Source organism: Chaetura pelagica, unplaced genomic scaffold (genome assembly GCF_000747805.2).
Source record: "Chaetura pelagica isolate M959 unplaced genomic scaffold, ChaPel_1.0 scaffold176, whole genome shotgun sequence".
In the NCBI taxonomy this organism is placed as follows: domain Eukaryota; kingdom Metazoa; phylum Chordata; class Aves; order Apodiformes; family Apodidae; genus Chaetura; species Chaetura pelagica.
This window is the reverse complement of record NW_009953484.1, coordinates 1,139,438-1,166,005: the sequence shown is the minus strand read 5'-3', so window position 1 is coordinate 1,166,005 and position 26,568 is coordinate 1,139,438. Positions and strand designations below refer to the sequence as shown.

The 26,568-nt window shown below is 38.8% G+C and overlaps 1 protein-coding gene across 1 annotated transcript in view; it reads right to left on the bottom strand.

Annotated features, from left to right (window-relative positions):
• Nucleotides 1-26,568, bottom strand: part of SYNPO2 (synaptopodin 2) — an 85,065-nt gene that overhangs the window by 25,865 nt on the left and 32,632 nt on the right. Inside the window, exon 2 of the mRNA XM_009998562.1 lies at nucleotides 1,305-1,456. Within this exon, the coding sequence (XP_009996864.1) occupies nucleotides 1,305-1,456 (152 nt within the window). The remainder of the gene's footprint in view (nucleotides 1-1,304; nucleotides 1,457-26,568) is intronic.

Below are 26,568 nucleotides of genomic sequence, written 5' to 3'. Positions count from 1 at the left end.
AACCAGAAACAAGTGCTATGCAGTAAGCTGTAATTCTCAGCTATCAAAGTTCCCTTCATCTCACCACATTGATCCATTCAAAATGTCTGCTACAACTAAAATTAATACTCCTTGAGATCGTCTTGTTCTGAAGACACACTGTAACTTTGAACTGCTACACACTTCAGGAAGGTTCCTTTGCACAGTTTGCAGAAATCACAGAGGGATTTCACATGCTGTTTAAAGATTTCTGGTAATGAGACGTGTGCCTTTTTTGCATCAGAGTCCTTTCAGCCTTTGCAGTGGCACTGTTCTGTTAACTGTTGTGATGAATCCTGACCCCTCCTGTCTTCCTGGTCCTGCCTGTGGGAGAGCAGACACAAGGAACTGCAGTAGCTCAGGGGGGAGTAAAAATTCCTTACAAGGAGTGTGGAAGTCTCGGGTCTTTTCTTCCTCTTCCTATCCGCACTTAAGGCAATTCAGAGTTCATCTTGTCTGAATTCAAAAACTCTGGGGAGAAAGCGCTTACTGTAGGTGGTTCTGAACTCATTATTGCAAGTATTGAACTTCATGACAATTACAGAACAGTCATTGGAATAGACTGATGTGCAGTGAGCAGTACTGCTGGCTTGCTTGCAAATTTACATGAAGGTTCTCTTGTCTAAGAAACTCAAAAAACATTTTCAAAGAAAACTGAAATTCACTATCACTGTGTTGTAAATGGGGACGCTGAGACCCAGAGAGCTGTAAGTGACTTGCCCCACCTCATCTAGTGAAGTGTTAACAGCTACAGAAATAGAATTCGTTATTTCCAGACCCTCTCTCCCTCCAGACTACTAACACATTTTGCCACCCAAGAAGACCATTTGCCATGTCATCATCAAGCATATCTGTATAACACACTTTCTCCATCTATACAGCCTTTGCTTTGTGTAAGCCTCACTTCCCTATCTATGGGGAGTAACAACACTTCACTGCTTCAAAGGGGTGGAATAAATAATTGAACTGAAGACTCTGCAGAATGCAGATATGGTAGTGGACACCTTGTACATATTAAGAATACTTAATAAGAAATAAAATTGTTACATTTTGAGACTGTACTTTTTATACTGTCTAAATTGTGCTGTTAAAATTATATACATTAATTCCTTCCATCAGGTATTCTGACTTCCCTCCCTTTGCCACAGAGACAAGCAGACTTGCAGACATTTATAAGACTCACAAGTTCACAGTTGAAGTCTGCAAAATGAGTGCATTCAAAACCAGTGTTTTCCATGTGGTTCACTGAACAGAACTGCACCAAAGCATTGTGAACATTCCTGTACCTTTTGATAAGCATCTGCAGGACGTCAGTCAAGCTTTCCATCAGAACAATAACTTCAGCATAGGTTAAGTCTCCACAAGGCTTGCCATTGATAGACACCACCTCATCTCCCTCACACAGTCCAGCTTTAGCTGCTTTGCTCTTGCTGCGAACCTACAATGAGTCAAAAGCAAAATCCAGATTGCACCGTTAATGTTCATTTGAAAACAGCAGCAAACATGTCCTCAACTTCCATCTGTACAGAAGAAAAATGATCAGATCATCAATTTCTAGTAACACAAATTAATAATTTGTCCCAGTTGATGTTAATGCTGTTCTGCTCACTATTAAAAAATACAAAAACCTCTGCTTTACCAAATTTGTGAGCCAGATGTCAACAGGATGGAATTTATTTTAAAAGCACGGAGACATAGAATTTTGGGACAACAATTACTTGATCACTTTTGCAGAAATGCAAAAAATCTCATTAGTTTCTACCAAAATGAAAGACTGCTAGAACTGAAATCTACACAAAGATTTTAAAATAAGGTGTATAACTTTAAGCTCCTCTTGGCAGAATGTCCATATCTACATGCTCTTAGATCTGCAGGTATACAGCCTTCTGGTAATGCTGGACACTTTTCCTTAGATGCCCAGCTGTAGGTTTAGTTGCCAAACTACAAACATCTGAATTGCTGGAAATCCTAAATCCATGTTTAGTCATCTGAGTAAGTGCTCTGATTTATTAAAGTTATAAGATGCCTGTTATGGTTTAACCTTCCCCGTTAAGTACTCATTCAAGGATCTTATGCAGCTCTGTCTTTGCTGTTTCAATTCTTTTTCCACTGGCAGCATGTTGTAACTTATCATAGTCTTTGTATAACAAAACCTAGAGAGCTTTAACACCACTCAAGGTATGCCATACAGTTGACTGCTATTTTTAAAGTACATATTTGGCAAACGGTATGTTATATTAAACAGGATGCTTGCAAGAGTCTATTTTAGAATGACACATACACATAAAAGGGCTCTCCTTGGGTTCTTTGCTGTAAATCTTTTGCCTGTTGGTGTGAGTACTTTGGCCTCATACAATATTCAGTTGTAGGGTCGATACGTTATCTTTATTAATTCTTATAGCATTTCCTTAAACATTTTTAAAGAAGTAGTGTAGTTTTACTACACTCACAGCAGCAGAGTCAGTCCCCAGTGACTGCAGAAAAGTTATGATATACACCAAATTTGAAGGTGCAGCTGTCCCACAGACCCATGGAATTATCCCAAATATACTGTCAGGCCACTGGGCTGGTATCTAAGATGCATTTTTGGAGGTAATTTTGAAAAATTTCTTGGAGTCAGGATGGTATGTGGAATAAAGAGTGAGAGTGCATTTTCTGTGTTGAGGCCATATATCTTTGTTGCTTCAATTTATACATACCCATATGTCATATTATGGCTTTTAGAGCAGTGAAGAAACAGAAGCCTGGTTCTACCTTTCAGAGTTAACATTTACAAATATGGAGTGGTATGCTGCTCTGTTTATCTCCCCTTAGGCAAGAGCATAAACATCCCTGTGCTTTGGGAAGAAATGACAGTTTAAACAGTGTTTGTGGACTAGGATTTGGTTTGAGGTTTTTTAATTGGTTTTGTTGTGTTGTGGGTTTTTTTAAGTAGGAGGGTATGCTATTAAAATTTTACAAGACATCTTAGGCCTGAATGTATAAATATTTAAAGTGGATGCTAGGAAGAGTTTAGAGTGACCCTTTTGTAAAAACATGTCAACAGCAATTATAGCAACGTTTGAACTCTGAACTAGCATAATGTGATACCTGGATTGTGAAAAGAAAATAGGTTTCTGATTCTTTATTGAGAGTCTGAGAATTTGGGGTAATTTCTGTCCGTTATAGCTGCTTCATGAGAGGAGCTGTTAACCATTCCTTACCATTTATGTCAAAAAGCAGTCGTGCAAATGTGCCATGTTAATAGGTCTACAGGAATTGTAGGCAGCTCAACCAGTTTCAGAATTTTTTAAACAGACTTCTTGGTAACATTCAACAAAAACAGTCAAGGACAGTGAATTTCCTTTTGAAGTTCTTGAGAGAGCCTCTCAGTCCATTTTGATGTCTTGTGAATTGTTGAAAGATCACAATTGTGAGATATTTGGACCTTCATACAAAAACTCAACCCCTTCTTTGACTGGTCACGCAGGAAAGAAATTACTGCTCACTCTAGTAGCATTTCAGTTTATATGCACATTAGAGCAAATTTCCTGTCAGCGTTGTATTTCCATATTTATTCACATAAATCAAACCGTAAATGTGATTTTGCCATTTCAGAATCACACTGCACATGCTGTACATATTAATGGATGTCCTGACTGTGTCAGCCTTTTCCGAGCCTCTCTACAGATGCACCTGTGCCTCCTAGATTTGAACAATGTCTATATAAAATCACCTTAAGTATTATCCTTTTTTAAATATATATATATGTTTCTGTTGGGAGAATAAAAGAGAGGGGAAAGCACTGACAGGTTGTACTGTAAATTACAGCAAAGGCAGTTTACAGTGTAAATTATAGCAGGTTGCTGCTAGGGTGGAAATATGTCATAATAATTAGTGCTGTTTTAGCTTCAGGATATCACCAGGTTACTGAGCAATATGTGGACCGCCTTGCCAGGCAAGCTGTAATTGTTTCTGATTTTGTTTATTTGTCTTTTCTGAAAAAACACCAAAATGAACAAATAATTTACTCATGTAAACCAAAAATTTTTTTCGATTTCTGGGGGTGGAAAAATAACAAAAACAGCAACAAATCCCAAAAGAACTCAACAAAAAGATTTGTGGATCTTCTGAGTAAAATATGTGGTTAGTGGATGGAAATTTTGGACAGTTTTCTTTCAAGGGAAGTAGTTTTGGCACAAGGCCTTTGACAATCCCACTGGGAAACAAAAGCTGCTTTGTTTAGCAGAAATACAATTTGGTCACACAGGGGAGAGTAAGAAACTTTATCCAGTTCTTAGGAACTTAAAGCAAGGCATAATTGTAAAGCAGATGAGATTCTTCCAAAAGCAGTGATTGCTCTTGCCCTATGTGGCAGCCCAGGCTTCCTCAGTTACTTGTTTCTGCTGTTTGCTTTGGGCTGGAGTTTTCTTTAGGAAGGCAAAGCATTATTTCCTGTAAAACTTGTGAATTGGATATCACTACTAGAAAAAGATGTTTGTAAGGATTTTCGTAGTTTTCAGTGTTTGCAATACTGGTGTAACACAACAAAGCTGAGGCTGTACTATGGGTGCTGAACCTGTCAAAGACACCAGCAGCTCCTGGGGCATACTGAAGTGGTTTTTAGCCCATTTTCCCCCCATACTGCCTGCATTTTATTTCTGCTCCCCCTCAATCAGGACTCTTCCTTTTTATTATTCAAATTATATGTCATGCACATAATTAAAATGCTTCTATTTTCTTCCAGTCACAATATTTCCAATGCAATGGCAATAGAAATATTAACTCAAAATTCCAACAGTTTTAAGGAAATTGTTGTACAAGGTGTATTGACATTGCAGCAGTACTGACTTTAGTCAATGCTATGCATGCTCTGCACATAAGGTATTTTAGGTTGCTGAATTTTTAACCATATTAAAGTGTCGTATATAAATAGTTGTACATAAAGACTTCAGTTTATTCTGAACCATTTGTTACAATATTCTCTAATATAAGGTGCTTAGATTGCTGTTACTAGAGGGTGTGAAGAGCAGTGCTGGATTACTTGGAGAATTTACCTGAAGTATATAATTTCTTTTTTGTTCCTAGATTACTCCTGTATCCAGAATTTCCCAAGGAGTGCCCCTTGCTGCTTAAAATGTCAAGTGCTGAGCAATTCCTCATATCCACAGAGATGTTAAACTTAGCCTGGATGACTTGCTGTTATCTGAAAACCATGGAGGGGTCAGGACCCATTTGTGAGCAGCCCAGCAGCAGCAGCACTGCTGCCTGGGACCAAAGGCTGTGGGGGCTGGTGGAAGGTTCTTCAACCACACACCTGGCACCTATTCACAATTAGCTGCTGCAACGAGGGACTGGGGGCGGTTCAGAGGCTCTTCAGGAGAGTCCAGAAAGACTGGGGTTGGAAACAGAGAGAGTAAAGTCTAAGTATGGTGCTGTAGTGGTGAGAGACTGCATCGCCAAGGCACAGGTATGTGGGGGGAAAAATATGAGGTAGTAACTTACTGGGGGTTGGTATTGGCTGTGGGACACTGCTGGGGCTGGAGTAGTTATGTGTGCCTGCAGCACATGGCATTTTCAGTCAATTTTGTGATCAGTGAGAGATGAATAAATTGAGGGATACACAGTGGCTGTGCTCATGCAAGCATGAGGTACAGAAGGGGTTGTGTGGAGAAAGCTAATCCTGAGTGCCCAGCCTTCATGCTGTGTATGCTGTCGTATTTACTTTAAACTGGCTCTAGTCTCCTTCTGTCTTCTGGAGACTCTGCCATGTAGCAGGTATTGATTTAACCTGAAAGCAGTTTAGTATGTACAACCCCAAATTGTTCCATGCTATGAAGTAACATAGGGTAAAGCAGAATAACAGAGAAACTTGCTTCAAAAAGTTTAATCCTGATGAAGCTAAAAAGCTGGAGTAGATGCACCTGTTACTTGTTGTGGCTGCAAGTGAATGCACAGACAGCAACTGGGGCTCAGCTTACCAGCTGATGATCTTGGTTGTGTGTCTGAGCCCTATGATAAGCAGATCAGAGAGCTGAGGTATGTTGAACCTGATAACAAGGTCAAAGAGTTGTAGTTTAAAGTGCGGCAAATGGGCTTAAGGACACTGCAGTCCTGGTTCTCCAATTGTGCGACTAAGAACTTGTTACGGTAATTTGTATTCTTACTTCTACTAGTGACTTTTGGGAAGTATGAGGTACATCTTATTCTGGTGTGCTGCTAGGAGTACACACCTGTATCTGGGATGTGTCTAAGTGATGTGCTTCAGATGTAGCCTGACTGAGCAATCAGGGTCAGTGATTGCTCAGCCTGACTGAGCAACCAATCTGAGAAAATGAGAACTCTGAGCATATGCAGAACCTATTTAGCCTAAACCTATATCTATTAAAGTAAGATTTATGTGACTTTAAATTATACATATATTTTCACAGTTACATTCTCAATTCAAAACAAGCATTCCATGAGTTATTCTCAAAGCTATTTAGTGATTATTTTTTTTTTCAGTTTGCCAGCAGCCAACAGAAAATATGGCCACTGAATGTAGTGGGAATGCACTTCCCTGCTATTTCAGGCCTTATGCTCATACAGGTAGAGTAGTTCACTTCAGTCATCTTCTCTAGAAGAGCCTATTCAGTTGAATATCCTATCTGATTCCTAAGGCCTGTGCTGAACTGTTGTATGGCCCTCAAGGCTTGTAGCCTGTTTCAGTGAACCTTATTTACACTTTTAAATCCTCAGTGTTAAGTCTTGAGTCTTTGATGACTGGTCTTGTGTTTTCTTATGATGAAACCTTGCCCAGAATAGCAGGGCTTACCAGGCAAATGGGACTTCTGTGGATCAGTTGTCTGTCTTTGTTATTGTTTACTACTTTAGTTATGTCAACTGCAAACTTTGTCATCAGTTACTTTGTTTTCTTTTAGCTGGATGATTAATCATGGTAAGAAAGGATGAAGGGTTCTTAACAAGGATATGTTCTTTGGCTACTATTATGCTCCTGTTGAATAATCATTTCCAATTTAAGGTTACCTTCTCAGACACAACAGGTTGTTGTTTTTTTTTACTACAATGGCAAACTGTGCCCTTAGATGTCTTGCAGTGAACTATATTCTGTTTAGAAAAAACCAATCTGTCTAGGCCTTCCTGTTATATAGAAATTGTGTAGTAAATTGTAATTCCATAAGCAGGTCCTATCTACCTGCCACCATATGTGATTTCTTCCATGTAACATTAAGATTTTTGTATTTCTCTTCTGGGATTGTATGACAGGTAACTGATTAAATTAGTGGGTTTTTAGTATGCAGAGGTATCTAAAGGCTTGTTTTAATTTGTTCCCCAGGTTATGGCATGTGATCCTTACACTTTGAAGCAGGGATACCTACCTAACTTGGAGGTAAGCACAGTTAAAACTTCTCACTTGGTCTTAGTACGTTATTTCACATTTGTAAGCACAAGGATCAGTTTTGTTTATTTGTATTGCAAACTGTTTCTGGATGCAGAAGTATCCTGTGAATGAAATGGCTGTTACAAGGTGGGATTTAGTTTTCCAGAGATAGTGATTCCCTTACTGTTGGAAGAAATACGATTCTATGCATAGAAGAGGATGCCTGGTTTCTTAGATATAACTATTTTACTGCAGTGTCAGAGTGATCAAAAGGGGAAAGAAGCAGAGATAAGGGGTATCCATATATGGGAAAGAGGGAGTAGGGCTAGGAGTGTGGCAACACTGCCTCTTTTTTCTTTGTTCATACCAGTATTAAAACAAAAAACTGTTGATGCACTCTTTTTGTAATGGTTTCCCTAAAAGAAACCACTTACCAGTCTAACATTTAACATCCTGAATACAGATTTGATGTTTCTGAATCTAAAGCTTTTTGGATACAGACAGATAACTTTAACAGAAGGTAAAATTACATTAAAAATCCAGGTTCAATGGACTATGTACCAGAAATAACAAGGAAGTCAACTGACTTGAATATGACCTAGTCTTGGTAGTAAAAGAGGTGGTGATTCCAAAGACACAAGCAGTGATTAGTGATCCAGAATTTAAGCAATAAACCAAAATTGTATTCTGCTTGCTGACAAAGAGCAAAATAGTACTGCATGTGGAAGTATACAAAGTGGATGTGGAACTTAGCTTTGCTGCTGAAGTACAACATAGTAGTGCTACAATTAAAGACCTACTTACTGCTTGGTGGAGTAAATTTAGCTAGCTAACATGTTTATCTTAAATATGTTTAAGGCCAGCATAAAACCATAATAAACTTGAACCACTTGTTTTACTGGTTGACAAATCTAAGCTTTTTGAAGTTAGCATCTAGGTGTCTACTGTAACTAAATTTGTCAAAAATTCATCTCTTCAGTATGTGTCGGTGGCACACAGATACTGAAGATCATTACATGCTTCAGATAGACAGCTGAGAAAATCTAAGGTCAGAGAGTATTTAATTATCCTGGTCCACGTGTCAGGGTAACAAAACGGGGCAAGCTGCAGTTGGTTGTCAGACCTTGTCCCTGTTCATGAAGAAAAGTGACTGACTTTTTTGTTCTTATTTTCTTCTTTGAACATGTAATGTAGCAAAAGTGGTTGTCAGTAGATAGAAAGATAGACATAAGCATACAGGAAAGAGTCATCAGATCTTCAGAATTTGAGCCACTTGCAGATTTAACTGAGTAATGGTAGCATATTTTAAGAGTTCCTTGAGAGGCTTTCAGAACCATATCACTATGACATGTTCTTGCCTAGAACTCCAGTCTAGACTTTGTGTCCATAAAAATTCACTGGAAATAAAAGGTTCTGGTCTAAATTGAAGGCCCAGTATTTTTGGCAGGCGAGAGCTCAAGCTTAGGCATTACGTTTTAATCAAGCTGGGTTATATACTGTTGAGATAACACAATAGCATGGACTGGAGTTTGAGTGGGATGATTTAGTGTAGGAGTATTCTGTATACAGACTCTCAAAATCCATAATGGCTGTATACATTTTACTCTTATAAATGTTCAGAGTTCAGAGCTGGTATACCAAATTCTAGTCTGTCATTAGCCTTGCCTATACTTGAGTTTGAGTCTGCTGCATGGTGTAGCTCAAGCTATTTGCCATCTCTCCTGTCTGGAGGTGAGTTCACATAAAGTGATACCAGTTCCCATCCTCTCTATACTGAATTTCTTCACCAGACAAGCTAGTTTCCTCCCAGCATCAGTCACAGTAAAAGCCACAATGTGAAACTTTCAGACAGGGCAAATTCATCAGGAGTGAGAGATCCAGCCCCTCCCTAGCTCCTCTGAATGAGTGGGCATGCAATAATGAGCCTTGCCCTAGGGCATGTTGTGTGCTGGAGTGCTCTGACTTTAGCTACTATAAATATGGATAGTGTAAGTATAGTAGAATATAGTTTTCTAATTTTTACCTTTACTGTGTCGCATTCCTTGGGGAATGAATGTAGAATTTGCACCATATGACTGAAGAGACCATATAAATATCTGTTAATTAATTGGATTGAACAAAGATACTTCTTAGCTATCTCCTGAATACTTTTCCTGAGAGGAAGCTTTGAATAATGAAGTATCTTTGGCTTGCAAGGTAAGCACAGAAATACTTCCTGTCTTCCCAGCAGCAGGGTGATGATTTGAGGAATTTGGCAGTTCAGCACACTCTTTTTGCTTCTGGGAAGGCTTCTAGACACATCTATCCCCTGTAGTAGAAATGGTTTTCATTACTGTAAAGCTAATTTATTTCTAAATGAGCTTTAAAATGAGAAAATACAGTATTAGAGACATTGAAGGATAAATTAGTTAATGTGTTCAGAATTTTCACTGCTTAATGTTCTTTACTGTTTGATGCAGTTCTTGAACTGTTGGGTTAAATCTAAAAAGTCTTTCCAGAAGATGAGATAGAATTGTTACTCTTTGAGTTCATGGGAGTGCTGCCATTGATTATCACCTTAATCATAATTGGAAAAGTTGAACAGTGCTATAATATAATGGGAGTTTATGGCAAATTATGTGATATAGGATGGTAAGCTACATACAGCAAAGATACTTTTTAACCTTAAAACCCACTGATCTAGTTGCCCAAAAGGTTCTGGCGTTACTTACCAACTCACAGCTAAAGCAAACCTTTAATCATGGTTTATTCATATAAAAATTCTTGGGAATTTCTTGCAGAGGGGAAATAGCACCATTTAGTTTTTGGTTTACCTGATGTTACCTGACTATATCCAATCAGTCCTCCTATTGCTTTGTACATGTGAAATGACTCACCATTTACCAGAACTGAGAAAGAATTCAGCACTGGTTCGGTTTGGTAACTGTGGTCTCCTCCTTCCCATAACGTGAGAAGAACTTATATCAAGATTCAGTTATCTTCATAGTATGTTTGACAAATGCAGTTTGGTACAATTTCTTGTACATACTCTGTGGGAGGGTTAAGGAATATGCATTACCATTTATATATTGATGGAGCACTTGTGCCATTTGGAACCAGAGAGCAGACTGATCTCAGTGAAAAGAAGAGCCTGCTCAGATTCCCTAAAGTGTTGCCTAATGTACTAGTGTATCATCTTGCTAGCAGTTGCCTTTCTCTGGCAGAAATCAGAAGTTAGCAGCTGAAGAAGGGATGAGATAATGACCTCTGAAATATTGATCTGGTATGCCAGCGACGCAGCACATTTCCCAATAGTGAGCTTGGGTGCAGCATTTAAAGTCTGTTATTCAGTTTGTGCAACACATTTAGAGTGTAACCTGGCTATGGACTATCCCTTTTTGGGGTATACTACTGCATGTTTGCACTTGATGTGTCGAAACTAAAACGTTGTGCTGATTTTCTTTTTTTACTGGTGCTGCTGGTGAATTGGTGACCATGTGACAAGGAGAAGAATGATGCTGTTGCCTGTCAATAGTATGGCTGTACATTGCCTGCTCTATTTCTGTCCCCCTTCTTACCCTGCTTGAATACTGACTGGCTTTAAGCTTCTTGGCTTATTTTAAAATCCTAACCAACTTTGATCTCTGTATGAACACTGTAGCTATGTTTTCATTTCTTCTTTCCCACCACTCGTTTTTCAGAGAGATAATTGAATAGTCAGTGCTGGTTTGGGATTGAAAAAATAATGCATCTTCACTGAGGGCTTTGATATATAAGTAGCATTAAGTCTTTTAGCTACAGTACAGCTTATGGCCTGAAGAAAATAATTTTTGTGATGATACTTTTAAGGGATAATAGAGAATAATAATGCCTTTAGCATCTGCTTCTGAACAATTTGAGGCAACATTGGAAGAACTACAATAGTCAGTCCTTCTGGTAAGCATATCCACTGCCTAATCTTGTGCTGAGCTCTCATCACTGATACTGCAGTGGAACTGCTATATATTCACACTATTATTATGGTCCTAAGACCACGCACTAGGTGCTTTCAGTGGAAAAAGTGACACAGATCTTATACCGAAGTTACAGTCAAAGAACAAGTAAATGAAAGATAAAAAGCAAAGACTGCTATCTGAAAGTACTTATCTTCTGGTGGTGCTAAGATAATAATAGGGTTTATTCAGTGATACTAATTGCTTCTAACTTGTTCCTGTGATTCCAGGCAAAGGTACAGGAGAATAGACCAGTGCTTGCACTGGCCAAGTTTATATTCAGTCATCATTAATGGGTCCTGTGTTTAATAGATGGTTCCTTGCTTTGCCTGGACTGCTCTGACCTCCTGTCAAGTTTTGGGGTTGTCCTCAGGTTTGTCTCAGGAAAGCTTAGGTGGGCTTGTAGGTTTCAGCTGCAGATAGTTTTCCTGTACCCTCAGATCTGTAAGATAAACTTCGGATAAGTTAATTACTCCTAGATGATGTAGTTTATGAAGGAGGTTTGAGGCAGACTTGCAAGTCCCAGCTATGGCTGATGACAGAGTGTGGTAATTTGCTGTTTTCTTCTAGGACAACTTTTGACTGCCCTTTGTCACAGACCTGAGCAATAGTAGAGGGTGCATCATTGAGAGCTTCAGACCACTCTTAGCATTTTTCTTGCTGTGAGTCAAAGGTAGCAAGAAATAGAAGACAGTTTGTTTGAATAAGAAAATTGATTATTTTAACTGCTGGAAGATTACCCAAAGCTGTGATAAGAATGGTGCTGGGATGTGAAAATCTTCCTGACTTGGTGGAAGAATGGTGAGTTTGAAGGTAAAGAGTTTGCTGGAGATCCTTATGCTTTCCTCAGTTTAGTCCCAAGCATGTTTGCGTTACTTGATAGTTTGTCCTGTGACCTGCGTTTCAGACCAAGCATCTTGCAGGGGTGGGACGGGGCGTGAGGGGTGTGTGTTTTTTATTGTGGTGGCAGGGGTGCAGGGACAACTGGCTTCTTAATTAGTGTCATACAGGCCATAAATCCATCCTACTAGCAGGCAAATAAGCCACTCGGCTACTAGTGTGCACTTTGTCAAACCCACTTATTCCTAGCTTCATATCCTGTATCAATTACTCTGTCGTTTGTGACTCCCCTGGCTCATTTTCACTCCATTGGTAATCTGCCCAAATTCTCTTGAAGTGGGGGATGGGGAACAGGCAGAGAGGGAAAGGAGGGAGGTTTCTCATTACAAATCTGGTTATGAGACGACAGATTTAATCCTTAGAGTAACTCCAGTGACAGTTAAAATGAAATAGTTATTGAGTCTCCTTATTCCTTTCCCTGAAATGGTATTGTTTATGACAATCCCTTAACATTACGTCATGAGTTTGCAAATATACAAGCATGGCATAGGATCAAAAAAGGAATAGCAAAGGCAGCAAGAAGAAACAAATGCCATCTTGCAGGCTTCTGTTTCGGTGAGGGCTGTAGTTATCACTGTCAATGATGTCAAGGTTATACTGAAATGTCTGCCCAGTGATGTATTTCTTGCTACTTGCCCCACTGCTGAGACAGCAATTTAGGCAACATCAGGATGATCATGAAGAGGCAACTAGAAGCTTTATCTCACTTCCAATGGAGAAATGAGAGCTTTGTGTGTACAGTGCTCAGCACAACTGGGCCAGGTCTCAAATTTCAGGGTAAGGGGGCTTTTGGGACCGCACTAGCACTAATGAGTCAGGTTGTTCAAAGAAACCAAATAATACAAGCATCTGGTAAATGCAGCATCTAGATAATACACACTAAGCAGTTAGTGTATTGTGCACAAATAAAGTAGCCAGTGCCTAATCTTCAAAGGAAAGCACAAAGCTCCAAGTCATTGGAGAAGTATGAATCACACAGTGGCCCAAACTCAGCTGAGAGCTCCATAGAGGGACTGAGTTCCAGCTCCCATTACTTGTGGCCATCTTTAGCTGGACTGTTCAACTAAGTAAAACTTAAGAGTTAGACTAAAGGAAATGGCCCTCTGTAAAAGCTGGTAGCTTTGTTTACCAGGATTTCACATTAAACTCCACCACATGCTCTCTTGAACTGTACCTGTTTCTTTCACTTCCCACAAAAAATTTGGCTAGTCTCAGGCTTCCTTACTTCCCTGAAAATTCTCTACTAACCTATTGCACTTTCACCCAAATTTCATTCTTATCTGACATTTCTCTACTGGCCTGATTCCTCATATGTTTATGGACAAATTTATATTGGCTAAGGACTGTAGCCCTGAAGTAGAGTTTCAGACCAATTTCCCAGGACTTCCTATTTAAACAAAAAAAGCATGCCAACTCAGTTATCGGTCTTCTAATTCACTTAGCATTCCTCACCCTTAGGGTGTGATGTTTTGAAACAACCTTTTAAAACTGAATGCAGTATCAGGCCAACCCATCTTGTTGCTTAGAAAGCAAAGCTCTGCCAAACTGGGGAAATGTTTTGTGAATGCCAATACATAGGTTCATGTGGAGGCCCTTCCAGTGTTGCCTGGCTGCTGTCCTGGACACTTCCTTTCTTATGACTCATCAGGGAATTTGGATGTTCAACTGCCTCACCTCTCCCTTTTGTCTGGCTAGGAGAGCAGCAGTGGCTCAGAGCATGGATGTGCACCAAAGATACCCATCCATCCTTATCAGGAGAGGTCAGTGGTCTGCTTCTGCTTTGTGCTCCCAACAGAGCAGACAAAGTCTCTATGCTTGTGCTGGAAGCCCTAATGAGGGGAAAAATGGTGGCTGGAGAGATGTTTCTGAATCTTGCAGGCAGCTAGTAGACAAATGCATTCCTCTGTGGGCTTTGTCACTCGTCTGATAACAGTGAGCACTGTTTATTTAAGCCCATAATCTGTCATGAAGATTTCCTTATCTGAGCCTTAATTTTTTAAGGCTTACAATATATTCAGAATTTACCTTAATTTAATTTGATCAATTTAAAATGGTCATAGTTGAATTGATGCAAATGTCACATAAAAGTCTTCCTTCTTCAGTGGCTTTAAGCCCAAATAATTATAAAATTAATAGGAATAAGCATGTCTATTGCTAAGATTTACTTTGTCACCCACTTAGTCCTTTCTTGTGTAGGCAATCCTTGAACCCTTTTGTCAATATGTGCATGTTTCATAAAATTAATATGGAGATTAGCATTCACTAGCTGCCTTTCAGCTCTTAAATGAAATACTGTATGAGGCTATATATCAGAATTGCAGTGTGGGACCAACCAGAGTAAAAATTAACTATCTTGCGAGTAGAACATGAGACTGAAGGCTGAAAGATCCACTTTGAGCTGTAGACTGGCATCATATACCCATCTCCTAATTAATATTTAAAGATCAGTACTCAGTTGTATTTGTTAATTTGGAAATAACAGCACTTTGAATGGTAAACATGCTGGCAGGGGAATATTACAGTGATGAAGGAATAATTTTTTTGGTGTGGCAAACGGGTGGTTTTAGTCAGAACACAGAGGAAATGCTGTTTTATTCAGACTGTAAATGTGGAAGCTGATGTGGGAGCCAGAAACCTGGCTCAATAGTCCATCTTTGGCTGTTGCCCTTGCAGAGTCGTGTCTGAGCAAGTCTGACACAGAGGTGCTGAGCTCTATTTAATACCCCTGGACTTAGTGCTCTGAAGAGTTAGACCCCCTAATCTTACAGTCTCCAATTCAGGCATTCTGGCAGAGTTGTCTTTTGCTGTTCCTGACTTTAGTAAGAACAAACTGTCAGCATCTTCAAAAAGTGGACTGAGAGAATTTATGTTCCCCCTGCTCTTTCTTTTGTGTGTGCCCAAGAGGGATATCTGCCTGAGAATGGAAAAACTGCTTTACTGACATGTGAGATTTCTGTTTGCTTGTTTTCATCTGTCCTTCTGTCCTCACTGCAAGTGTTGGGCTTCACTCGGGGTATCTTGCCCAGTCAGGCAGTCAGGGAAAGGCTGGCAGTTGTGTATGAGGGCAGGGAGGGGGGTAAAAGAAAGTATTGTTTTGCAGAGCTGTAAATTCAGCAACTTTTGCCAGTGCTACATTATCTTTTTTTTGCTGCTTGTTTCTAAGAAGCTATTGCTGCAACAGCACTGGCTGCGAACACAAAATCTCATTTATTCAAAGTTCATGACAGGGCAGGTCATGCATTTTGCACATTTGTGGGGCACTTTCAAAGGAAATACAGGGCACGCTTTCCAAAAGCTTCAGCTTGAAATGCAGCAGTTTCCATGCTGCCTGGTGCTTCAATGTCAAAGAGATTTCTATTTTTAGAGAGACATTCTACTCCAAGAGCTATATAAGGCAGTGCTGGGGAGACCATTACTTTTTTGTAATATGTGAGAATACTTGTCACTAAGTGAGGGGGAAAAAAGTCTGTGTAAAACTGGAAAATGCAAAGATACTCTGACCTGGATATCTTCTGGGATGAAGAGGGCACTGAGATGAAAACTGAAGAGCCAACATTAGATTTTAATAATCTGATTTCTCTGAAATTCTGGAACAATTGCTTTAGCTGTTAGAAATGTCAGAGAATGCACTTTATCACAAGTGATGGTGCAAGAAGGGAGACAGGGTCCTAAGCACAGTTTGGTGCCAAAAGAAAACTTACTATTCTAAGAGGTGACAACATTGGGGAAAACTGAACAAATTACTGTTATATCCTTCATGAGAAACTAGGTAAAACTTGATGTTAAAGAATCAGTGTTTCCAACTACACTTTTCTTTGTTATCCTGAGTGCAAAGTGCACCTAAACCAATGTGGGTGCTGCAGAAAACCACAGTGGTCAGGTGGACTAAGGATAGTGGTCATGTTTAATGACAGAGAACAGAGTAGTGTCTGAAAGGCTGGCTTGCTGAGGAGCCTTCTTTTGAAGCTTTTTTTTTTTTTCCCCCTCATATGGAATTATTCAGCAGACACAACTCTGTTACCCTTAGTTTGTATTATTGTATTAATAGATAGGAAAAAGGTCTGAACAGAATTGTTTAAACCTGTGTTCTCAATAAACTCTCTCAATGTCATTTTTACTGCCATTTTAAGAGGAACTGTTTGGCTTCCAGGGAGTAATTTGTCTATGAAGCACAGGAGACTCTCTGGTCTGGTCAGAATTTCAGAAGCAGCCCAGGTAACACTGGTTTTAGCAGCTGTTGCCAGTGTTGGCACAGCAGTTGGGGCAAATATGGTTTAGCTGGAGTAAAGACTAGATGAGGTAAGAGACGTAAATTAAGGACACTGGATCCATTTCTGCTGTAGTCTGACACAGCTCCTGTGTTGAATTCTAAATTGGAGGCAGGGCTGTAATGATGCTGGTATTAGATTTCTGCTTCTGTTTTTATACTAGTTGTGACATAACCTTTTTGGCTTCAGGTGAATAAAATTATAGACAGCGAGACTGTCAGAATTAGGGGTGAAAAAAGCACAGCAACTGGAAGTCATGTCTGCTTTCCACTAGCAGAAGGAAAGACACCAGTCTTACGCCATGCAGAAAATAAGACAGGACAGACTAGTTGGTGGCAAAGCAGAAACACAGGCTGCTATTGCCAAATAGTCTGAACTAGGAAAATTCCTTCATCCACTCAATGCAGTAAACCAGGAATAGCAGGAAGAATAAAACTCTTCGACAATAATTTACATTGAAATGTGCATTTAAAATGCTCTTGAATACACTGACATAGTGGCTTCTTATTAAAAGTACGAGAAGCATTCCAATATTCTGGGCAAGTACCACTCCAGGCAAGCTGTGCACATAGGTACCTTTGCAGTTGTATTGGTGAAATCATCTTTATATACTGACTATACTGGTTTTGAATATAGGGCAGGAACAGAACAATTGGATGCCACTACTGGCATGGTGGGCATTTGTTCTGTTTTTGTATCTGTACAGGAACTAGTGAGAGGATGGGGTTAGGGATTAAAATCGGAATTCGGAAGAGGGGAGATTTGGGTTAGACATTATGAAAAAATTATTCACTTTGGGGGTGGTGAGACACTGGCATAGATTGCCCAGGGAAGTTGTGTAAGCCCCATCCCTGGAAGTGTTCAAGACCAGGTTGGATGAGGCTTGGAGCAATCTGGTCTAGTGGGAGATGTCCCTGCTCAAGAAGGGGGATTGGAACTAGATGATCTCTAATGTCGCTTCCAGCTCAAACCATTCAGTGATTCTATGAAATAAATGAGAGAGAGATCTGTCAGCTGAAGAGAACTGTACTGGCTCCCTGAGCTATCTACAAAGCAATACTGCCCCATAGTGGCACATGGACTTGGGTGCTACAGGACAGTGAACTCCTGGTTTGGTATTGCAACATCTAGCAGCCGGATGCAAGCTATAAGAATTTTAAGATAATTGCAGGATCTGTAAAGATCAATCATGATAAACTTTGGGAAGTTGGTCATAAGTCTACAATATGGTTCTGCTAAAGGCCTTTTGCAATATCATAGTAATTTCTGGAGCAGCACCACAATGAACAGCTCCTTGTCCTTCCCAGTCTGTGCTGAAGCAAGTGAGTGATCTGAAACTTTATTTTCCCTCTCTCCTATCAAGTGCCTCTCTACCTTCCCTTGCCTCACTGAGAAAGCAACTAAGAAATCTTCCTCTGGTGGTCCCCTCTTCCTTTCTTAATGTCATCAGTACTATTGGCTTTCACTGCAATGAAGACATGTTCCTAATTTGATCTACTTTGCAGCTGTCTCAGGCAGGAATCCTAGGCTGCCTCTCCCCAGTTCCTGAACAGTTTCCTTGTGGGATTAAACAAATTTCTACGCAAGTAACTGGTTGAGGTTTAGACAGAAATTCTGAGTTTGTTGGCTGTGCATTCAGATGGTAGTGAACTTCATTTGTGTCATTTTATTAGTAAAAACCTATACATTTTATATATTGACACGACATAGGTTCACATGTTGTACATCTGGCCAGTCAGTTGTCTTACTGTATTCTCAATTAACATTCTCAGTGTGATTTCCACTGAAATTTTCATGCTCTACTTGTAAGCTGCTGTTCTGCAGTTGAATTTGTTTTCATTTTGTTAGCTGCTGTTTGAAGGGAGATCAGAACTGGTAGTTGCTAAATAAATAAAATCTTTCATTTGACTGACACTTTAATAATGACAAATCTATTGCATACAGTACTTCCATTTGTAAAATGGAAATACAAGTACATTAATATATGGATGTCTAGTCAAAAGAATAATAAAGTATTGTAAGCTCCAAGGTTAACTTTTGGACCAAGGAGTGGGAAGTCTTAACTGAGGGTGAGCTCTCATTTTTTACAGCAAGGTATAGCAACTTGCATCACTTGCGCTTTTTCCCTTACATCAGCTGGGTATGTTGAAAAAAGCTGAAAGAGCTGAAAACTAAGGAGATGTGACTTCAGTCATCACTGATCATCTAAAATGATGAATGCAAGGATATCCGTATTTAGTAATTCAAAATGGCGTATCTTTTTTTTTACAAGCTCTTACATTAGCTTCAAAATTTTTGTACCAATAGGAATGGACCGTAATTTTTTTATATTTATCCTAATGTCTGTCCTCAAACACCTCTACATAAGCGTGGTTTATTTTCAATGCACAGTATTCTACAGTCATGTCAAACAATATTCTGCAAATTAAAAGGAAAAAGGTCTTTAGAGTATACAATGAGGGATGTGGAAAGCCCAAGCTGTTCTCTTTAAAACTCTGAAAAAAGCAGCATCTTCTTCCTGAAATATTGCTGTAGGAGACAAATAAGATTGAGCAACACCATTATGCTGTGAACAAACACCATCAGTCTAAGTTGTGATCAAACAATGATTTCATCAGGTCTCCTCTGAATAGCTGAGGGTTAACTCAGAAGCATAAAATGCATGATGTTGCAGAAAACAGCTGTATTGTGTATGTGTTTATGTAAGGCCTGAATTTAGTTAAGGATAAAGATTTGTTTGAAAAGCCACTAATTTTCAAAATATTTATAAACATACTGCTAATCGTTGAGTTCTTTTGTGTAGTGGTTTTAGAAACATTTGTCACAGTACTTGTTCTGAGAATCCAAAACAAGAAGTGAAGTAAACTAGGTAAAAGAAATGAGACTGAGGGGAAATGCTAAATAATTATTTTTCTATTAGAGTACTTGGAAGATTAGAAAAAACAACTATCTAGGCAATACTTGTAACTTTTATTTTTTATTCAATATTATAATATTTAAGATACTAGGGTGGGTGGGAACAATGTAATGTAATGTGGGCAAGTAAGCATTAAAAAAACCATAACAAAACACAAAAACCCCCTAAAAACCCAAACAAAACCAACAAAAAACTCAAACACAAAATAAAAACAAAAAAAACCAAACCTAAACACCAAGCTTGCTGGTTAATATACAGGCCTCAGTAGGAGTTGTGTTTATCCTGTTGCCCAAAGGCAAGGCTCAAAACTTTCCACAGTTGCTCTGATTTAGCTATCCCCAGTATCAAGGAAAACTGCTCAGTTTTTATCAGGCCAGCCTTATAAATGTATTACTTTAGTGTCTTATCCTTGGTTGTCTCGCTGCAACCAGCCTGTAACAGCTTCCTTTCACTTCTCATTTACTCATCCTTCCAAAATCCTTGTCTCAGACTAAAAAATTTCTGATAATTTCTTTCAAGAAAAGCAAAAGAGTATTTTTTTTTTATTATTTTTTAAATCCAGGATTATTTATTTCCTCATCCCTCTTCCCCCTGGCATCTGACACATAGGCTATATTGTTCTGAGATTTTACTGTAGAGTTCAGTTTTGATGCTCAGCCGTGCAAATACAAAATGTTTGGGCAGGGCATCATACTTTCCTTAAATGGAGGAGAATATTTTTAATTGTGATAACTACGTTAGAAATCATTCAGTAGTGTCTCAGCAGAAATAGCTGGCTACTGTCTGTGTGGCACAATCCTCAGGGTGGGCAATTTCCTCTCTGCGTCTTTGAGAGCATCCAAGATAATAGTGGTAATAATGGTTGTGTGTAAGTGACTGTGGCTTTGGCCACTTTTAAAAGTGTCAGCATGTAGCTTTCCATGTTAGAGATCTGGATGCAAACCACGGGTATACTGTAACTGACGGGAGGATAGTAACTGATTTCGATTGGGCTCTTCAGGAGGTCTTGTGTCAAAATAGAAAGCAGTTGAAGTAGCTGACAGTGATGATAGAAATAGCTGAAAGTGTCATTCACCAGCCATGTGTACAGCTAAGACACAAAGTAATGTCTAGGAGAGAGGCTATGAATTCTACTAAAGCAGGAAAAATCATATCTGGAGGAAAGACTGACTACCTAGCAGAGCACGGGCGGCATTCAATACAAGTGAGTAAAGACAGTTTTCCAAATGCAGACTGACAAATTTACACATGGCTGCCTAAAAAGCAACATCAGTGAGGGCTCTCATAGAATACAGCATATGATAGCTGCTAAAAATTAAATTGATTTTTATGAAAAATTCACAAAACCAACCCTCAGTGCTGAGTTCTTCTTGAGGATTAGTAACTGGCTGGTGTTACTGCCCCTCTTCCTCATCAGTTTCTCTTAGCAAGTTACTGTGAGCCATGGAACATCTTAAGCTGCAGTGTGACAGTACTTGTGTATTTTGAGCAGAGTAGAAGTGCTTAGTTGAATTGGGATTTGCATATTTACAATGTGAAATTATGCTATTGGAATAGGCATGATGATATTGTCACCAGCTGCTACCTTGAGGTAAAAATATACTTGTCATTTTCACCTTGTTACTTCTCTTGTTGCTATTGTTGTACTTCTTGTGAGCTCAGTGACCTAAATACCATTACATTATGAAACTACATCTTAAATACATCAAATAATTACATACAAGTCACTTTTTTCAGTACTGTCTATGCTTTTCGGGAACCTCCCTTTATACTAAACACAGTTCAAAAGGTGCTTGCACTTTTAAAATTTGGATCACGTTGATCACCAGCAGAACACCCCAAAATCTCTTTGAACAAGCTAGTTTAGTAGTGTAGCTAGCTTATAACGTAGTTCAAACATTGTTATTATCTCACTAAGGTAAAAAGACCTTAACTCTAATTGCATTCTTTATTTTGACTGAAAGCTTTACTACTAGTACAAAATATTTTCTTACTACAGGTTTTCCAAGTCATTTTATATTGCAGTTTGCTTGTTGAAAGTTGTTCTCGGATGGCTTTGCCCTCATATCAAGCAGTAGAGGGCAGTGGATCCACTACATAGACAAAAACGTATGATACAATCACAACTTCTAGTCATTCCCTGTCAGAAATGGCCACTGTAAGGCACACACCAAGTACATTACAAATCTCTGTAGGTATCATGATGACTTCTAATGTAACAGATCTAATGCAGGCACAATTAGATAAACTATCGCTATTTTCTAACTGTTACTTGCAGACCAGAATACTAATTGCTACTCTGCATGGGAAGTTAAAGCTATCTTTTAAATTTTTAGTTGTTATCTTGATATGTTGCAAAAAGGAACACAGAAACAAGGCAGAGAGAAAAAGAAAGGGAGATAAGGTCAAAATCTAATCTTGGGGAAAGTAGTTTTGAGGACAAAAGTGTGTGTATATATATATTATCTGCAGCTACAGTTCTGGTTGGCTTTTTTGTAATTTTCCATATCTGAATATTTTTTTACAGAAACTAAAAACTGTGAAGTTAGGGTGCAGGGGTTGGGAGGTATAGGGGTGCGGGGGGAGTGTTAAAAAAAACAAAACAAAAAAACTGCAAAAGCAGTCAAAAACAAAACAAAAAACTTAAGGCTTGGGACCTTTCCTCATTAAAAGATAGGCATTCTCCCCAAAACTACTGACTCATTTCCAGAGAGGAATATTTTTATATGAAATATTCAAGCAGCTGCAATAAAAGCCATCCTAAAATAACTTCTGGTGGAGGTATAGAGCATTCATATTGCACATTAAAAGTATTGCTACTTGTACATTCTGTACCACTTTCACATTTCTTACTAAGATTTTTACAGTCTCTGTAGATTAACAGTAGGGATCAGAAGTTTGATTTGCTGAGCTAGTGAGAATAAAAAAATACTAAAAAAAAAAAAGAAAATGCCCCTGAGTCCATTGTGATACAGAATTTTTTGTGCTTCTGTCTTCTCACATGTTGTTTGATGTAGGGGCATAAGGATTTTCACAAATCTCTCTAGGCAGGAAAAAATCCCCATAAGATTAAAGAATTGGCTATTATCATTAATGACAGATCTCCTGTGCCTTTCTGTATTTCCTTACACAAAGCATGCCACACTTTATTGCAACAAGATTCCATCTTTGATTAGAAAACTATTAATGTTGTGCTCAAACACACCAGGGAAGGGTTTCTCTTGCAAAAGTTTAGAGGCATTTAATGTAATTCTCTGGTTGCATTTTGCAAGGTTAGAACCTTTAGAAAATTATATGGATTTTAAAAATCCCCTAACACTCTACATTCAAACAGTGTTATAGGCTTATGCCATGGATCCCCTTCTGTGACTTTTTTTTCAGTAATCATTCAGTGAAGCAAGACTATACACATAAGATTGGCTAATGACATCCCACCGGGTGCGATTGTTGGCATTATAAAAAAGCCACATTCAAAATGATGTGGATAATGGGAGACAAAAAGTGAAATGATACAATTCATTAGAGTAATGGAAAGTGCTCTACTTGGGAAAGAGAAATGGAATTCATAAAAACAAGCAATGTCTTGCTGACAGCAGTTCAGCTGCAAAGGTTCTGGAGGATATTAATGTGCTTCTAAACTAAATAGGAGAAGACTGGAGCAGGGGGTAGGTGGTAAGATTTCTTGTTGTTTGATAGCTTCTTTTTTTCCTTAAGGAAAGAGGGAAACATGATCCTGGACCATATTAATAGGATTACTCAATCTGGAGAACATGGGAGGTAATTATTCATCTTTATTTGGTGCTGTGAGTACTCTGTCAAGTTCAAAAAGATGTGGGCAAGTTGGAAAGTGTCCAGAGTACATCAGCAATATACTAAGAGTTAGAGAGCATGACCTATGAGGAAGCTGTGGAGGAATTTAGTGTATTCAGTCTTTCTCTCTTGAAAAAAAAAACCAACACAAAAACCCCCCCAGCTACAGAGGTGGGAGGGAGGACTTCTTCCTGGCAGGAAACTGCTATAAAGAAGGGAGCACAGTTGTTTTTGTTTGTAGCTAAAACCAGCAAGGAATCAACTTTACAGCAAAGAAAAATTAAGTTTATGTATTCAGTATTCCTGCAGATAATGAAAGACTTTGCCAAATAAGGGGTCCTGGAAACTCTTCTAGAGGGGTTAAGCAAAATTCTGTCAGGAATTTTCTAGGCTTATTTTATGCTCTGGGCTACAAGCTCTTTTTTGGTGGTTCTTGAGTGAGGTTTTTACTCTGGCTACAAGTCCTAATTCATAATGACAGAGTTTTTGATAAAGTCCAATTGCAAGAGGTCCTAAGAGTAGTTGGTAGATACAGGGTGGTTTGAGCTCAAATCAGTGGAGTATGTACTCTCTTGAGCTGCAAGCAGCCCCACATGTCTATGATCACTGCTAGCATACATCTAAATAACCTTATGGGAAAAGGGGAATAAAGAAACAGGAGGCTACAGGACCTTACTGGATCTGTAGTTGCCACAGTAACTGAAAAGGCCCATACAAACATGTCTTAAATTGTACTCTAAATGCAGCCTTGTTTCATCTTAGGCATATTTTTGAGAGAAAGAGTGCCTAAAACATGACTCCTTGAAAATGACAGCCAAAACAGGACTTTACCTCTGTGTGTGAAAAAACAGCATAATAGAAGAGAATTGCATTCCTTTTTAGAATAGCTTAGCACAGAGCTGCTTACACTCTATAAGGTCCAGACTGACTTGACAACAGAGGGCAGCAGCCACAGAGGAGAGTATATGATTCTGCAATGATCTTGAAAAGATTATTCCATTTGCATTAGCAAGCCTGTTGGTGACTGTAATAAGGTCTGGTTATGAAAAATAAGAGTCATATGGTTCCCAGTGCCTTTATCAATACCTTTCATCTAGACTCATCTGGCAAAACTGATTTCAGATCACTTTTGCTATTGGGAATGTAATTACCTTCTAAAGTAAACTGAGTTAAGTAGTTGAATAATTCAATGAACAAGTGCTTTATATCTTTCCTGAGCAAAGTTCATATCTAATATAGAGAATCTGGAGTGATTTTGACGTCAGCCTAATCCCCTGCAGATGCTTGTTCACCTAGCACCGGAGACTACTTCGGCATTATGAGTCATCTCTGTTCAAGAGGCCCTGCACACTAAAAGAGATCAACACTGAAATATTGAAAACAATGACACACTGAAAAACTTTTGGGAAGTCTCTTCTTGTTACTGTATTTATGCAGTGAGATGTAAGAAGAAACCAAAATGCTTTCTGAAACAGGTAACACAAGGTGATCAATTATTTAATTTAAAGCTGCTGTCTACTTGCTTGATCATTTACTGCATCCAGCATTACTCTGAGAACCATTGTGTCACAACAGCATCACTGGCTTCCTCTTTAGACTCTCTAGTACCAAAATGGCATGAGATTTTCTAAAAGGCTAATTATACTTGTAGGTAGTCATTGCATTTGTTTAAACTATAGCTTCAACTCTGAGGATGAAGTTCAGGAACATTATGTACTGCTTCTCAAGTATATACAGATACATATGAACTATGAAAGACTGAATTCTTCCCTACAATTAATTATGAGTAATGCAGAGATTTATGCTTTATCTGGTGCTGTTCTCTATCTTTTCCTTAAATTTCTACTAGGGAAAGGTAACAGAATCTGTGTGTTTAGAAGCATAAATTAGAACAATGAGGGGAAGAATTTAATGCATACACAATACATTTTTGTAAGGCACCATGCTTAGATGAAGTTGGCTTAATTATGTCATTAGAAAGACTGCAACAATTTCAAACATGATACATAAAAACTGAAACTACTGACACAAAGTTGTGAACTCAAAATTATGGTTTTCTTCTGGAACAACATTTGCTCTCTGCACCTCATTCTTGTTTGTTCTCACAATCAAATGAGATGAAGTGAGAAACCTTAAACACAGATATGAAGAAGTTTTCTTAAAATTAATTACCCAATGAGAAGCATCTGGTTCTGAGTGAACAAAATTCATGGGAGAAAGCAGAAACAAGATGACATCTTAGAGCAGGGCTATATCTTAACATAAACAAATAACTCTTGTATTTCTTTTGGAACTCAGCTATCCCAAGCCAGATATGTGAACAAACAAGATATCAGTTATATTTCCCAGTATGAAAGTCCCTAAGAGTGGTCTACTGGGAAAAGAGGGTTTAAAAGCCACTGGCATTGTCTCAGCATAAGTTATCGGGGTTGTCATGAATTGACATTCTAATTTTAGTAAACTTTTAAGTAGACTTGGGAGAATTCAAGAGGATTGAGCTTGCTTACTCATACAGAAATGACTGTTAGTTTTGGGGTTTATTCCTTAGATTAGATTAATATTGATTAGGATATTGGCATACGTCCCATGGTCTCTTCTGCAGCTAAGGAGATGATCAGAGAAGGGCAAAAGGCAGGGATTGTCCCTTTCTATCCCTCAGTACAGCCTGAGGGACATGAGCTGCAAGTGCAATTCCAGTAGGAGCTTGGAAACTATCATGATGATCCTGTGGACAGTTTCCTTGCATGTTATGTGTTCTTTCACAGCAGATTGCATCCAGTTAGTAAATGAGACCTCCTACCCCATTCCCTCATCAGGAATTTATGTCAGAGTATTAGAATAACCTAGAAAATAAGTTGGATTTGACATGATACTGGAAGAGGCATTGGCTGTGGAAGCTGTATGAAATGCAGAAACCCAAGAAAAGGCAGGGCAAAAGAAATACCTTTTCACTTACCATCTATGTAATGGCAACCATTGTCAACCAGAAATAAAAATATCCCTTTATTTAGATTTTCCTTGCCAGATCAAACATTGCCCTTACTTTCCACTTAAGACATTTCTAGCTATATTTTGTTGCATCAGCAATATTTCTTTTGTTTAAAAGAAATTAGTCAACCCCAGAACAAAACATTCCTTACTGCTTTTCCTTCTGTTTAGCTGAAATGTGCAGGCTTGTTCTGCAAGCACGGACTTCAGCATTTCCAAAAGCTAAAGGTCAGCCTGAAATCTCACAGCATACTTACTGTACAAAAGCCAAGCAAGGAAATGTTCAAAAAGTCTTCTGAGAGCATTACCCCAAAATATCAACTTACAGTCACTTGA